We start from the raw sequence: 15,077 nt of genomic DNA on the forward strand, positions 1-15,077 counted from the left end.
ATTCACAGCGCGTGTTCAGTCTGGCGCGTTTTCACTTCATGCCTTTGGAAGCTTAACTTTAATAGGAATTAATTTGAGAAGTTGAAACACTTACTTTGCTCCTCCGGCCGAACTGTTTCCATGAATGCCTGAGGGTGCCAGCTGAGCTGTGAGTGTGACCTCCCATCCCCCATGTGCGAGTTGAAAACATGTGGAAATGGCTCCCTCTGCTGGCTGTAGTCTTTAGCCTCTGGCCAAAAATTCCTCCCATTACGCAAATTGACGATATTTGCGTCATGGGAGGAATTTTTCCAGAAATAAATCTCTTCTGTCAGGGGGATATGAGGAGGGGAAGCACAATCATTTGAATATACTCCAGGGTTTCTACTGATACAAAGCCATATGCTAATCGCTGAAGTAACCCTTTAATACACATCTATATGTTGGTCCGTTCCTCACACAAAGCAGTGAAAATACAGACGACTCTAGAACTTTCAAGATACTTTTGTCATTTCTGATAACATCCACTCTTTATTTTATGGACATGTGAACATCTGTTCCCTTGTGTATCACTAAAGCAAGAAAGAAGACAGAAAAGATCAGATAATGACACTGATGCAGCTGTAATGAGAATGAATGAATGAATGAATGAATGAATGAATGAATGAATGAATGAATGAATGAATGAATGAATGAATGAATGAATGAATGAATGAATGAATGATAAAGAGAATGTAAAGATGCTTTTGTGCAGTAATCCTGGCCTGACCTGTTGGCAGTGTTGTGTGACATGTGGCCACAGCTGTTCCCATGAGTCATGTGACCTCCTCTCTTCCTCTCTGACCTCATGCAACTATAAGTCAAGATCTCACAAGCTATAAACATGTTTCTGTACACAGAAAGGGGATTGACATTTAGTAGTTTAATAGTTATGTGAATATATAGGTTAAATATTTTAGGATAAACAGTTCCCGTTGTACATCTGTTTCACCACTAAATGTTTGTGAACTCTTTGCCATTTACATTAATGTTATTTATCTTTATTTACTTATTTGTCCTTCAAATGCTTCTTGTAATATAAATCAATGTGTGCTTCAGATTGGGAAGCAGAGTGTGATTTTGCTCAGAGTGAGGAGCTTTTTCAGCATCACTTCAATGAAGCATGAAACATTTGAAACCTTTTTTACTACTACCCACTATTATCTAGTAGTATTATTAGTAATGCATTACAATAAGGTTTCATTAAGAACTAACAAATGAACAATAAGAAATAATCCTAGTGTTTTATGAACCCTATGGTAATTTCAACATTTACTAAATCATTAAAACTAAAGCATAAAAATACCATGTTTGCAGATATTTAGGAAACCTTCTAAGTTCACAAACTCGTTTCTCTGAAAAGCAATGCTACAGCCAGTTATTCTCTTGAAATGTGCGTTCCGTGGCGGATTGTCTGTTTTTGTTATGGTCTGTGAGAACCCGGACGCAGCCAGTTTACCCAATAGTATTTCGACATCACAGGTTGCCCGTTTGGCTGAAAACATTAGCCTAGAAATCTAGACGCACCCTAGCGGCAGCATATTTAATTTGCCCGCAAGTGTGGTCTAGCAACTCTCAATACCTATCTGAGCTGTATTCCTCAGAATCTGGACGGCCCAATCACATCGTGTAGGCTATAGAGTCGGCGGGGGGGGCCATAATGACGACGGCCGAGTTGCGTTTGCGTGCTTCTAGTAACACAGAAACTGGCGAACGGCGGCGGTCTTTCGAATCAGCTCTGCCCGCGAAGACTTGAGCCTCGTTCACACCGCCAGCGACACGCAGCGACAAAGCGACACGATCCCATTCATTTCAATGGAGCGCTGGCGACTTCCGGCGACACGAGCGACAGTGACCGTTGGCGACAGAATGTGGGCGTGTCAAGCGACACGAGACGCGCGACAAAAGTTCAGAAATTTCAACTTTATGCAAATGAGAAGCGATTATCGCGAGCGACAACCAATAGGAGTGAAGTCAGTGGAGTGCATGTGATCAGTCTGTTCTGCACTGGGAGGGTGTTCCCTGCTAATGACGTTAAAGGGAACCCGTAGTGGGAACGCCCACTAGCGACATGAATCTCTGGCGCTGGCGACATGCAGCGACAAAATCGCTGGCGGTGTGAACGAGGCTTTAGAGTTAAGCTTTCCTCTGAGAAAAGAACAAAGAGCGGCACTGAAGTCATTCTTAAGCCCTATTCGGACTGGATTAGTTTAACATGGGGACGTGGGGGTAAAGTAATTATTACCAGAGGTTCTCGTTGATTTTAGTCCCGTCCGAATGTGCCATCTCGGTAATCATTACGGACAATGTCAGTAAAGATTACCGAGACTTTTACCTTCTGTAAAAAGGTCTGGAAAAATGACCTCGGGTAATACTAGTCCCGTTCGAATAGACCTGCTGTAAAAATGTATGGTAAAATTCCGTCATTTCCTGTTTAAAAGTTTTTTAAAAAAGCGCATTTTGCGACCTTGGAGGCGCTTGAAGCATTCGGTTGCGTTGTAGGTGTTGGGACAAATCTGTGGAAAATGTCCAGTATTTTCCGCATATCGTTTAAAGCAAAAAGACGATCAAAAGCACTTATTAGAGGCACAACACATTTTAGCTCTAGGAAAGTGTCTATTACCAACACAATCCAATCAGAATCGTTAGACTGAACCTAACTGTTTATTAAAACACATATATATTGGAGACGGAGTTCAGACTGGCGCTCAGGTTGTGTTTGCTCACGTTATAACGGTAACGTCATACGCACATGACGTCAAGAAGGTGCGTAAAGCGAGTTACTCCTCCCACTTCTGCTAGTTTTACTGAGATGTCTTATCCCGTGCGAATTGGCCATTAATATTACAGACGTCCTGAGGTAAAATGACTTTACCCCCATGTCCCCATGTTAAACTAATCCAGTCGGAATAGGGCTTTAAACAGGGAAGATGTGTTCGGAGTTTAGCCGACAGGATACGGCGAATGTTTAATCAGTCAGCGAGCTCCCCTTCACCGTCGTTGCTCTGGTTGGTGTAGCGCTATCCTATCGCGTGCAGAGGGAGTTTGAAAGACAACCGTTTATCCCGCCCCTCGGATTGAGCCCTGTCTATGGTGAGATGTGGGTCTGGCTTGTCAGGCTATGAAAACACAGCAGTCATGGGGAAACTTTACTATATGGTGTACCACAATGGAAAAAGTAGTTTTTCAATAAAATTACGATTTTCTCTTCTATTTAAATTCACATTTCTTTTAGAAATCGATCAATATAAATACTTGAAAGTTAGAACTCAAGCAAACCAAAAATAAGTAGATCCCCAACATTTAACCTTCTAACTTATCCTCACTCTCATCACATGGAAGAGTGTGATGTACTACTAACTCTGTACTTTTCCTATTCCCATTTCCATAATTGTATTAATTTTCTTAAAAGAAGATATCATTTTGTTGTTTATACATAAATACAACTATACTACAATAAACACTTCAAATAAATAAAATACAGCTGCAAGCAGCACTTGTGGGGGCCGCACACAACAGAAGCATGCAACAAAGATATCAGCAGTGAGCAGACCAACAGCTATAATGAGGAAATAAAGACTTTTGGAGACTTTTTCCAAGCAAAAAAATCGTTTGGTATCGTTGGACTCGCCAAGCAGGGCTTGACATTGACATTTTTGTTCACCAGCCACTGTCGTTACTACACAAATTTACTAGCCACTCAGAATTTTCACTGGCCAATATTTAGTTGCTGCAAAATGTATTGTTGGCTATATGTGAATGAGCACAGTACACGCCAACTCTACATGTTCAAGTCTACGCAAAAATGATAACATGTCATGTCAGCAAATATGCCCATTTAGCTCTGATACGGTTGTGTGTACAGCTTCTTAATCTAGACAGAGAAAACAGGTGCTTGTCTGAAAAATATACCATTTTTTTTGGTGTAAATATAATTTATAATATTATATATAATATTTATTCTATTTAAATCGAGTATATTTTGTGTATAAGCCCATATAGTAGCCTAGTTAAATCCGTCCACTATGGTTTCAGACACCACTGCAAATGTCCCCTGAAATAATGCCCTATCAAAGGGTATGGGACAATTTCAGGCACAGCCAATAGGTGCATCTCAATCAGCTCCCTAGTTCAGTAACCAGGGTTCTGATCAGGGAGTCAGACATGTTAAAGTTTAAGGCATTCGCACCCTAAAAAATTCCCAGAATGCACCGGTACAAAACACAGGTGCATTACAAGCAACATGCAATCGGATTACTTATTATCTAACAAGTAATGCATTACAAGTACTGTGCATTACATAATCAGATTACTTTTTTTGATGTAACAAGTAAAGTAATGAATTACAAGTCATACATTACGTAATCACATTACTTTTTTGATGTTAATGCAAATAACATTCTAATAACACATTTATTTACAGTCAGGAAAAGTTACTGCAGATAATGTATTTTCCAAAACAACAGTCACAATAATAATATCAATCATAGCTGAAATATTGATGCATGATATCCACAGTAGTGGACAGATGATTATTTAGAGTTCTAAAATCTATACTTGGACAATTTAACTCATTAGATATTGCTTGATGCTACAATTTAATTTATTTTTTACCTGCAAGAGTCTCGATAGAAGGAATGGATGGATATTCCAGAGCAATTTGGTATTTCTGACTGGCCAGTAGTGATGTTGTACAAAGAAGAGGACGTTGTCCCGTCCCGTCGCCGGAAATAGTCATCAGTGTCCGAATGTGTAGAGCCAGCGTCCGTACTAGTGCCCAAATTCATGTACACGATATATTGATTCACGCGGTAGGGAGCTAATGAACTGATTGAGACGCTATCACGTGGTATCGTAAAACGTATACTTTCCACTTCTGAGGTCGTGATACGAGTTCATTGCGTTGAAATTTTGACCTGAGATGGAGTTCATGTCGTTTTTAACTAGGAAACTCGTATTTACGATAGCACGTACTGGCACCATTATATGCTAGTGGTGCAGGTGAGGGACAGGAGGGATGCTGGGAAATGTAGTGTGCTAAGGTGACTGGGCTAGTGATGGGAGTTTGTGACACATGAACAAACAATGAACAGTTCCATTTTTACTAATGTTAACATAGACAAAAATAAACATAAAAAATTAAATATATATTCTTAATGCATTGACTAATGTTAACAAAAGAGACCTTATTATTAAGTATAAATGTTTATTTATTCATTTTTATTTTGTCATGTTTACTAACCACCACTTGTGTTCATGTAATGGTGCAAATAATTAAGTTTACTGCATAAATGGGGCCATCGCTGTCTGGTATATCTCTGGTATAAGGTCCATCTTATAAGATATTTCATCAACTTACGTTTACTACTAGTTGAAAAGATAACTGCAATTGATAGTGAATGTGCAGCACAGCTCAAAGGATTCATTAAAAATCTGAGGCAAAATCACATTTTATTATTGCACACAAATCCATTGCAATTACTGTGATAAAGGCAGCACAATACAGTTCATATACAGTGGCCTTTAGGAAGTATTCACACCCTTTTGTTAAATGTTGACATATTTCTGTATTCCTTCAATGAAAATAAAATCAAAACACTTACAAATCAAAAACAGCAAAACCAACCTGGAATCATCTCTTGAATGAGAAATAAAGGGGAATTAATACTTTCTGAAGGCACTATATAATTATAATGTGTACAATATTTCAGCTCAAATACTGATACCTGTCACTAAAACGACGCAAATCTGAGTAAATAATTAAAGTCTGTCATAATTAATGAAACTGTCAGTGACACATCTCTGGTTTTTTTGTGTTATATTATGACAAGAAAATATTAAAGTCAGAGAGAAGACAAACATCTTCAGCAGGTATGTCTCCCTGTTTGGACACTGTAACAACCCGAAAGAAATCTTATGGCTATTATCACAAACGGTTTCTGAAGGAGCAGGGGATTTTTCAATGCTGATATCACAGCGCAGTCGCAGTACTTCAGTTCATCCTGTTTAACATCAACTACGAGTCAAAATTCAGCATAATACTTTTCCATCTTCTTGCACCGTTTCATGCAAACTAATGTATCATATAGTGTCTTTCACATCAAGTACAAAAATATATTTCTATTGACAAAAGCAAACGTCAGTAAATATTAGTTATCTTCGGACAGGTACAAAGTTACTAATTGTTCAGTTTTGTTACTCATCTAAGCTTTTAACATCACATCAGCACATGGAAGTAGATGCCTTACAATATTTCAACACTGAATGATGTCTAATGAATTTTTCTTGTTTGACTCAAATAATTGAAGACAGAAGAACCGTTTGTTTTTCTGCCTTACAAACATTTGAAAAGGGACTGAAAAAATACTCTTGTAGTTCATGTGTAGTAGGCACATACACTAGCTGAAAGGTGAAGTGTGTCAGTTCTGCTCCATGTTGAAAGTGTGCTGTCGGTCGCGTCGGATGTCGCTCAAACTAACAGATCGCCACACTCTTCAGCACGTCAAACTACCAGGGACTCAACTGGCAAGAAAGTATGTTAGTGACACACTTCACCTCTGACACAGAAACAGACAGACTGCGTGAATGGACAAACGTCTCAGCCGTAGTTATAGGTGAAGTTGTACGTGCTGGGCTCTTTCGGCACAGGGGGCGGCGCCTCGGGGATGGTGATGTTTTCCAGATCGAGGAGGCGAAGCTTCATTTCCATGCTCATTAATGTGTCAAGGTCACTTCGTGTGAGGTCGCTGCCCAACTCCTTCCCCAACAGAGCCGAGAGTCCATCCGTCCAGATGCAGTACTGCTCGACAGAAACATCACAAATGTCATTTATCTTACGACAAATAATCTGTTCTAACACTCTGAATTCTCCAGAATTAAGTGTCAAATATCCCATTCAAACTACACAATCCACTGGGGTCACATGGCCTATAGACCTTCTGAAACCCTGCCCCTTTTCAGCGCCACGCTTATTGTGTTCAGTCTTCCGGTTTGTATTTCCACAGCATGAAGGTAAGATCTTACAGATTTATGAAAGAACTGCTCATTTGGTCTACTGGCGTCTGTTATGACATCTGCTCCAAACATTACAGCTTTCATGACAACTTTAATGAACTCTACAATAAGTAAAATTGTACTCTTCACCAGCTATTTACTCTTCGACATCAATGCCATAGAAATATACAGAGCTACAGGAAAAATGGAAGTTCAAACACACAATTGGAAAGATTGCTACATGCTTGTTTCTCTGGTGCATAAGGTCAATAGCAGTGGTTCCCAAAGTAGGTGCCATGACAACTGGCTAGGGGGGCCGCAGAATCTCTGTAAATTTGATTTCCTATTAATTTTTACCTATTTAATTGCTAACCGTACCAAATATATTTAAACATTATATATATATTAAAAAAGAGCATGTCCAAATGAAAATGAATAAGCAAAAAAGCTTGTGAAAATGAGAATATTAAATATTATTATTTAAAATATTTTAAAATGTTAAAATAAATGTTAAACATTTTTGTAATTTTTTTGTAAAGTATTTTAATCATAAAATAATCTTATTTTTCATAAATAATTTTTATTTACAGTTATAACTGCTTTTCATAGTGTTTACTTTTTATTTTTTACGTGTGTGGTAAATATAAAGACAAACTCAAAAGTATAAACTTTTTCATCACAAAAACAGTCCATACTTCTAGGCTATATTAGGCAAAGTAGGCAAATTGGGATGCAGAAAAGTAAGATTAAAGAAGACATACCTGAAAGCAATCAAGACAATGAACCAATGAGAAAACACAAAACAACCAAAACAACCAATCAGAACATGACACTTTAGACAAGGGAAGCACATGACACGATCACATGAGGGCAAGGGAAGCAATATAAAATAAAAGACAAGAGAAAGGGGAAGCGGAAGGAGAAGGAGAAGAGGAAGGGAAGAAGTAGGGGACCGAGGGCGGAGAAGAGGAAGAGGAAGGAGAAGAGGAAGGGAAGAGGTAGAGGACCAGGGGCGGGGAAGAGGAAGAGGAAGGAGAAGATGGAGGGAAAGAGGAATGGAAGAGGTAGGGGACCGGGGAAGAGGAAGAGGAAGAGGAAGGAGAAGGGGAAGGGGAAGAGGAAGAGAAAGGGGAAGGGGAAGAGGAAGGAGAAGAGGAAGGGAAAGAGGAATGGAAGAGGTAGGGGACCGGGGGCAGGGAAGAGGAAGGGGAAGAGGTAGAGGACCGGGGGCAGGGAAGAGGAAGGGGAAGAGGAAGGGGAAGAGGAAGGGAAAGAGGAATGGAAGAGGTAGGAGACCGGGGGCAGGGAAGAGGAAGGAGAAGAGGCTTTATTGTAGCCTATTTTAGGCTACAATAAAACGAAATATGTTATAAAACATCACTCAGCCTCTTTTCATTTACATTAAAAAAGCCACACAAATTTGGTTCAGTACATTAATTATCTTCGCTGCATATATATTTATAACAAAACGAAATATAAAACACAACCCTGCCTCTTTTCGTTTTGCATTTAAATATTAAACATTAATATGTGGTTCAGGCAATATGTGCTTATGTACTCTGATTATCTTCACTGTAATAAAGTTAAATACCACATAAAACACAAGCCTGTCTCTTTTTGTTAAATGTTAATGATCAATAATAGCGATTATAAAAAATAAGGCAAACATAGAAAAAAATTCAGTCAAACATACAAAGTCAGCTGAAATTTCACTTTGCTCTCAGCCAAAACGATTTGCCAGGGAACAAATTATAGATTCACGAGACCAAAGATCGGCAGTTAGATCTACACAAGACGAATAATATCAGAGCCAGCGGTAGACATCAGAAGGTCTAGCAGAGGTAAGGGTAAGGTGAGCCGGTCTCAGCGGGGTAATGAGCGCTGAGCGCCCACTGATCGACTGGATCTCACAATCTCCAAAAACGTATTTTCAAATGGCCACTCTCTTAAAAAAATTAAAACCCAGATTTGAGCTTAAAAAAACTGTTCTTGCTAGAAAAACTATTAAAACTTAATTTTGTGACACAATAACAATAGTATTTTGTAATTACGCAGGTTTTTTGAATTCTGGGATACCTGGCTGACTCAACAAAATGACTGCACAAGTCAGCTCTTGATGCATCCTAGATAAAAGGAACTGTATTAAACTTTGGGGTGGTACGACTGAAGGAACCGGGGTCTAAATAAAGTTCTGGGTAAAGATTTCCCTCTAAAAACAGGCCTTCTCACAAGGTAGTACTTTTTTAATAGAAGTTTCGGGGGTGGGACTTGGGCGCTGAACATGCTGATTGGTTGAGTTCACACAGCATTTTATTTCAACCTAAAAGTCTGTTGCGGTGTGTGCAATAAGAGTTGTTTGCTATACGGATCAACAATGGAAAATGGCTGCCGACGAGGTTCAGGCTTTATTACGTTTATTTGCAGAGGACTCTTATGCAGTCCTACATAGCCGGACTAATCTTCATGGTACTTTAGACCGCGATGGAAATACAGACAGCAGCAGGTCTGGGGGAAAAAGGGGGACAAATTTTGACTAGATGTAAACTTTTAATCGGAACAGTACTTGAACAGCGACTGATGACGTTTCACAAGAACATGAGTACAGACAAGAACGCCTATTGAGAAACGGCCAAGGACTGACCATCAACTGAGGAAACAAAGGGTAAACTAGACACAGGTGCACATCATCTTTAACCAAGGAAACACATGAGGAAGAAACACAGGAAGAGAATATTCTTAGAATGAAACAAAATACAAACTGACAGTCCATGGAAGAGATCAAAATAAGACTCCTTGGAAAACAACAGAACAGATCAAATGTGACAACTATATCCGTGCAATTATTGATATTTTAATTGATTCACAGCCCTGTTAACTCTTTCCCCACCAGCGTTTTTAAAGCTACACTGTGTAACTTTTTTAGTTTATTCTTAGCTAAAATCACGTAGTTCTTTCAAAAATATATGTGCTCATTAATGTATATTTACTTCTTTCAAGTAATAATGCATTCTCGTAATTTTATAATATACCATTGAAAATACATACGTGTTGAGGGTTCGGATGGCGGTCGCCATGTTGCTCCTCCATCTTGAAAGTAAATTAGCCAAAGAGGGACATACCTGTAAATTCAAGCTTCGCTTTTCGCGTTTTTACACTCGATGGCACCGTGTCGAATGTGTAGAGGAGGATTGCTTGAGGCTGCTATATGATGATGGAGGATCACTCTTAAGCCCCTTTCACACTGCACGTCGGACCCGCAATATTCCCGGAGCATTGCCGGGTCGCCTTTTGTATGAAAGCAACCACGTCCCAGAATTGATTACCGAATTCGACCCGGGTCGGGGACCTAGTAACATTGCGGGATATGTATCAGAGTCGCCAAGGAAGCGGAAAAGAGAATTAAGACGGCAACGCGACGGGCAAATCAACAAGACAAAAGTCAATATTGGAGTGGCCTTTCCAAGATGGAAAGAGCTCATGAGGAGCAACGATTTTAAGAAGAACGCCGACGTTGCCTGCTTTCTTCTCGACAGGTAATATTAATTCAGCCTATTTGTGTATATTGGAAGTTTTATTGTTGCTTTGCTAATTATATCATGGTGTGCTGTGCATAACACTAGAACGACGTCTAGGATAGTTTTCCTCGCGTCAATGATGAAAAAGTATTGTTTACCTTATAACATAAATCCGTGTTCTATGACGGATAACATGAGATTAATATTTTAACTGCATTATAATTTGTTTGCCTTAGGCTAGTGGTGTTGTACAATATACAGAATAACGATAGCACTGATAAAAGTTACTTTACTAAGATTAGCTTGCATTCGTCTGGGAACCCGATAGCTGATGTTAGCAATGAACTGGTTAAAAATAACGAAAACGTAAAACTATTATTCATTTTACATAGATTAATTTGATCATAGATCATTTGGTAAATGAAATAACTGCAAATTATAATAGTTTTCAAAAATTAGCTCATCACTTGAGTTGAAGCAACACTCACCGAGGTCGAACTGGAAGCCATGACTAAATCGGCCACCGTAGGAGTTGAAACGAAAACAGAATTGAGAGGAGCAGAAACTATTATTCACTGGATGGTCATATATCTTTTCACCACTAGATGGGGGAAAATATCACACAGTGGAGCTTTAAAAAAAGAAACCAGCCACCGCCAGGGTTTTTGGCCGTTTTCACAAAAATGTAATAGACCATAGAATATTTTGTTTTGAATATGAATATCTGAGTATGCAATATATCAAAAGAAAAAGCTGACCCTCTTTTTTTAACCATGCATTCTTTTTTATCAACACTTGAATGTGGGTAAGTTTCATAAAAAAGCAACATTTTTAATAAAAAAGCTGAGAAACATCAAGTTTTTGTCAAAAACAACACCCAGATCAGATTCAGAGTGATGATCAAACACAGATGGACTAGATCGAGTCCATTAACACCCCTAATGCTTACACAGTCCTGTAGCTCGTCATGGGTCACCATTTCATTCAGTAACATTAGATAGTTATGATTTATATGATGTTTAATGAGGATGATCACGTTATTTTTCATATGCATCTGCTTACATACGATCGCTTGTTTTACTGCGTCTTCCTCACGTGTGTTTTGATCAGGAGCTTCTGTACTCATTCAGAAGATGTGTAATACCGCCCCCTAGCGTCTGACAGTGAAAACACGGAAACCCGAAACATTCTGTGTTTAGTGGGGAAAGAGTTAACTATATAGAGTATAGTTATTAACATACAGTCAAACAGTCACATTCTTAACAGACTGTCATCATTGTGATTTCATTAAGATGTTTTTCAGACTCACCTCATATTTGTTGGGAGCCACAAAGTTGAGAGCTTCATCAGGATCATAGAGGATGGAAAATGCCAGCTCTAACACTTCCTACAAACACAGCACAGTTAAAAAAGTGTGTTGTTAGTCAGGGAATACAGATTCCTGCAGAAACATTAACACAATCCAGATTCACTAGTCCTGATATACTGTTCCCCATGCTTTGATGAGGTCTGTGAGCGTTCAGTAAACAAGTAACCAAATGTACAAAAGGTGACATTAATGTGAAATATAATGTAACATATGTACAGTAGACCAGTGATAATACGTACAGTAGACCTGTAGTGATAATAGAGACGCTTGCTGTAAGTGTGAGTGTTAACCAGCTGTTTGTGTTCTAAACTACTTCTGATTTTCCTGTGTTTATAATACATATTATTCCAACCCAGCTAACAGGGAACGTTCTCAGAACAAGGTTCTCTCAAAGTTATGAGCAAGCATTCTTCCAAAAATGTTAAGACAACAAAGTTGTCTGGTCTTCAGTGGATTGGAACTCCTCATTTGGATCATACAGTATATAATAACTACAGAAATATTTCTAAACTGTCTCTTATCTCTATATTTCCGAGAAAAAGTGGTCTACTACTACACAGCTCAACTAAAATTTGAATATTTTTAATATCTTAGACACATTCCAGGCAGGCTTAAGGACCTTTTACAGCACTGAATCTGCATTGCTTAAGGTTACTATGATATATATATATATAGGACAACATGTTGCTTTAGTTTTATTTGATCTAAGTGCTGTTTTTTATACAATTGGCCTTGGTTCCTGGTCTTAAAGTGTTGTCCCTTGTCTCTTAAGTCATGGGTGTGTTTTGGGAGAGTCTCATCTCCCATTTCCTTTAAAGGGTTACTTCACCGCTTTTTCATATTAAACTATGTTATTCCCTTAACTTAAACGAGTTGATACATTTATTTTTTAATACATTATTTAAACACAGTTACACGAGTAGTTGAACGATCAAGTATGGTGACAAAATAATACGTGGCGTGTTTCTAATCGGATTAAAAAGGAGAACTATAATGTAAGGCGGATAAGCACTTCGGAGAGTACTTCGGCTCGGCGCAGTAAAAAGTCCCGGCCGAAACATCTTCCCTCACATCTCCCCCTCCCTCTCTCATTTCTGTCAATAGGGAGATGTGAGGGAAGATGTTTCGGCCGGGACTTTTTACTGCGCCGAGCCGAAGTACTCTCAGAAGTGCTTATCCGCCTTACATTATAGTTCTCCTTTTTAATCCGATTAGAAACGCGCCACGTTTTATTTTGTCACCATACTTGATCGTTCAACTAATCGTGTAACTGTATTTAAATAGGGAAACGTGCAGGTGTTAGATACTTCTAACTTGATCTCTGTTTGGTACCATAGTGAATGAACTGGGCTTAGTGGGCTAAGCTAAATGCTATCAGATCATCACCGCGCGTCAGAGAGATTAAGTGCACGCACTGAGACGAGAGAGGTATGTATCAACTCGTTTAAGTTAAGGGAATAACATAGTTTAATTTGAAAAGGCAGTGAAGTAACCCTTTAAAAGCCAGTTGCTCTTGCACCTTGGCAGATTCACTATTTACATGGCGGAATTTGTGGGTGGAAAGACCGAAAGCTTCTCCAGAAAGATTTTTTTTTTTTTTTATATTTGGCATGTTTGTGTGCTGCTGCGCATCCTTGTGTGTGTAATAAGCAGAGTGTATGCGTGTATTGACTCTAGAGCAGGGGCCTGTACCATGATGGTAGTCAAACTCAGGGTTAACCCTTAAAGACCTAGAACATTTTTGGGGCGCCTGATGTGCCTCTACTTTTCTTTGTTTTTCTCCCCCATTCTAGCAGTTAGCATCAAGTGCTATATATTATTTTAAACAGGAGAACCTGAAGTTTCCATCTAGCTCATTTGATGTCCCAATTTTACATTTATTTATTTTGAGAATGGATTAAATTAATATAATTTCAAGAAAAATGGCAGCAAAAATGTGATGTTTTTACTGTGAACTCGAACAGAACTTCATGAAGTTTGGATTTTTTCCTTTAGAAAGCTAGACTTGGTTGTTTTACACTTCCAGATTAAATATTGTCTACATGTAACAATCCCTCAGCAAGTTATAGCCATTTATTATAACATTATTCTAGGCGTTTCTAGGTTTTTGAGTGAAAACAGGTGTATTTAATTTACTGATAATGTGTCCTAAAAAGTTCAAGTAATAAAGTAAATAGAAAGATTGTTATATAATAACAACACTGAAACAAACATTTTTCTTCAGAACATGAAAAACAAACGCAAACAATACATCAAGTTGTGACAACAAACCGTGAAATGAAATATACTGAGGCTACTTTTACATGTGGGCGGCTATTTTCATAAACGGACATTTCAACTTCTCTGCACATAATCTTCTCAAACACAAATTGAGGAAAATATTATAGTGAAAATTGTGTAAAACACAAACTACATACAAATAGAGAAATATACTGGCTGTGCTCTGAGAGAGAGCGCTTTGCACGCGTTTATTTCTGATTGGTTTCATGATGCGCGCAAATTCACACCCACGTTCATTTTTCAGAGAAACGTGATTCGTGGTTCAAAAGACCAAACACTGTGTTTATTGGTTGAGTTGATGAAAGTTTCAAACGAATCTGGGCACGGGGGGTGGGACTAATAAAAAAAAAAAAAAATTCTGTTTGGCTCAGGGGAACAACCCCTGTGTGTTTCCTGGACAAATCAATGCTGCATATTTTGATGACACATTCACGCTGACTATGGAGCCTCTGAATGATCAATCGCGAGACATATTATACCAATGGAAAGCGGAGATTCTCCTCTTTATGGTGCAGTTTACAGCATACAGATTGGATTAGCGGTTTAAAAGTTATTAAACATTTTAGAACGATAGTTATTTTTAGCCGCGGGCGGCTGTCTCTGTCTTTAAGGGTTAAAGGATTAGTTTTGAGTTGACAAAACCAAACCATTGTATTAAGGCTTTGTTGGTCCCATGATGCTGATCATCAACTTTCTTTGTCAACTCAGGCTTTGATCCTGAGTTCAGGAGTTTAGCTGTGACATCAGCAGTGAACAGCCAATCACACGCTGTGGAACTGAGATGAACTTCTCGCGAGACAATCAGTGAGATTAATTTCTCTCTTCTGCAGAATATTACATGATTGAAAAATATTAAGAATTAAAAAAAAAAAAATACAGAGTAGGAAGAAAAGCTGTCTATG

General features: G+C 38.6%; 2 protein-coding genes across 9 annotated transcripts in view; both read right to left on the reverse strand.

Moving 5' to 3' along the window:
* The window catches only part of itga7 (integrin, alpha 7), a 47,243-nt gene extending 42,279 nt beyond the window's left edge, over positions 1 to 4,964 (reverse strand). The window contains exons 1-3 of one of the 5 annotated variants that reach the window (XM_067431156.1): positions 4,633 to 4,702; positions 749 to 832; positions 95 to 307 (exon numbers count right to left, since the gene is read on the reverse strand). In XM_067431156.1, the coding sequence (XP_067287257.1) occupies positions 95 to 277 (183 nt within the window). In that variant the 5' untranslated portion in view covers positions 278 to 307; positions 749 to 832; positions 4,633 to 4,702. Of the gene's footprint in view, positions 1 to 94; positions 308 to 748; positions 833 to 4,632 lie in introns of those variants that run through there. The other 4 variants (XM_067431158.1, XM_067431157.1, XM_067431160.1 and 1 more) reach the window with 4 other exon arrangements.
* Positions 4,965 to 5,450: 486 nt separating this feature from the next.
* The window catches only part of elmo2 (engulfment and cell motility 2), a 34,521-nt gene continuing 24,894 nt past the window's right edge, over positions 5,451 to 15,077 (reverse strand). For all 4 annotated transcript variants that reach the window (XM_067431132.1, XM_067431133.1, XM_067431131.1 and 1 more), the window contains 2 exons: positions 11,836 to 11,913; positions 5,451 to 6,817 (listed from right to left, as the gene is read on the reverse strand). In XM_067431132.1, coding sequence (XP_067287233.1) covers positions 6,617 to 6,817; positions 11,836 to 11,913 — 279 coding nt within the window. In that variant the 3' untranslated portion in view covers positions 5,451 to 6,616. The remainder of the gene's footprint in view (positions 6,818 to 11,835; positions 11,914 to 15,077) is intronic.

Source organism: Pseudorasbora parva, chromosome 22 (genome assembly GCF_024679245.1).
Source record: "Pseudorasbora parva isolate DD20220531a chromosome 22, ASM2467924v1, whole genome shotgun sequence".
Taxonomy (NCBI): domain Eukaryota; kingdom Metazoa; phylum Chordata; class Actinopteri; order Cypriniformes; family Gobionidae; genus Pseudorasbora; species Pseudorasbora parva.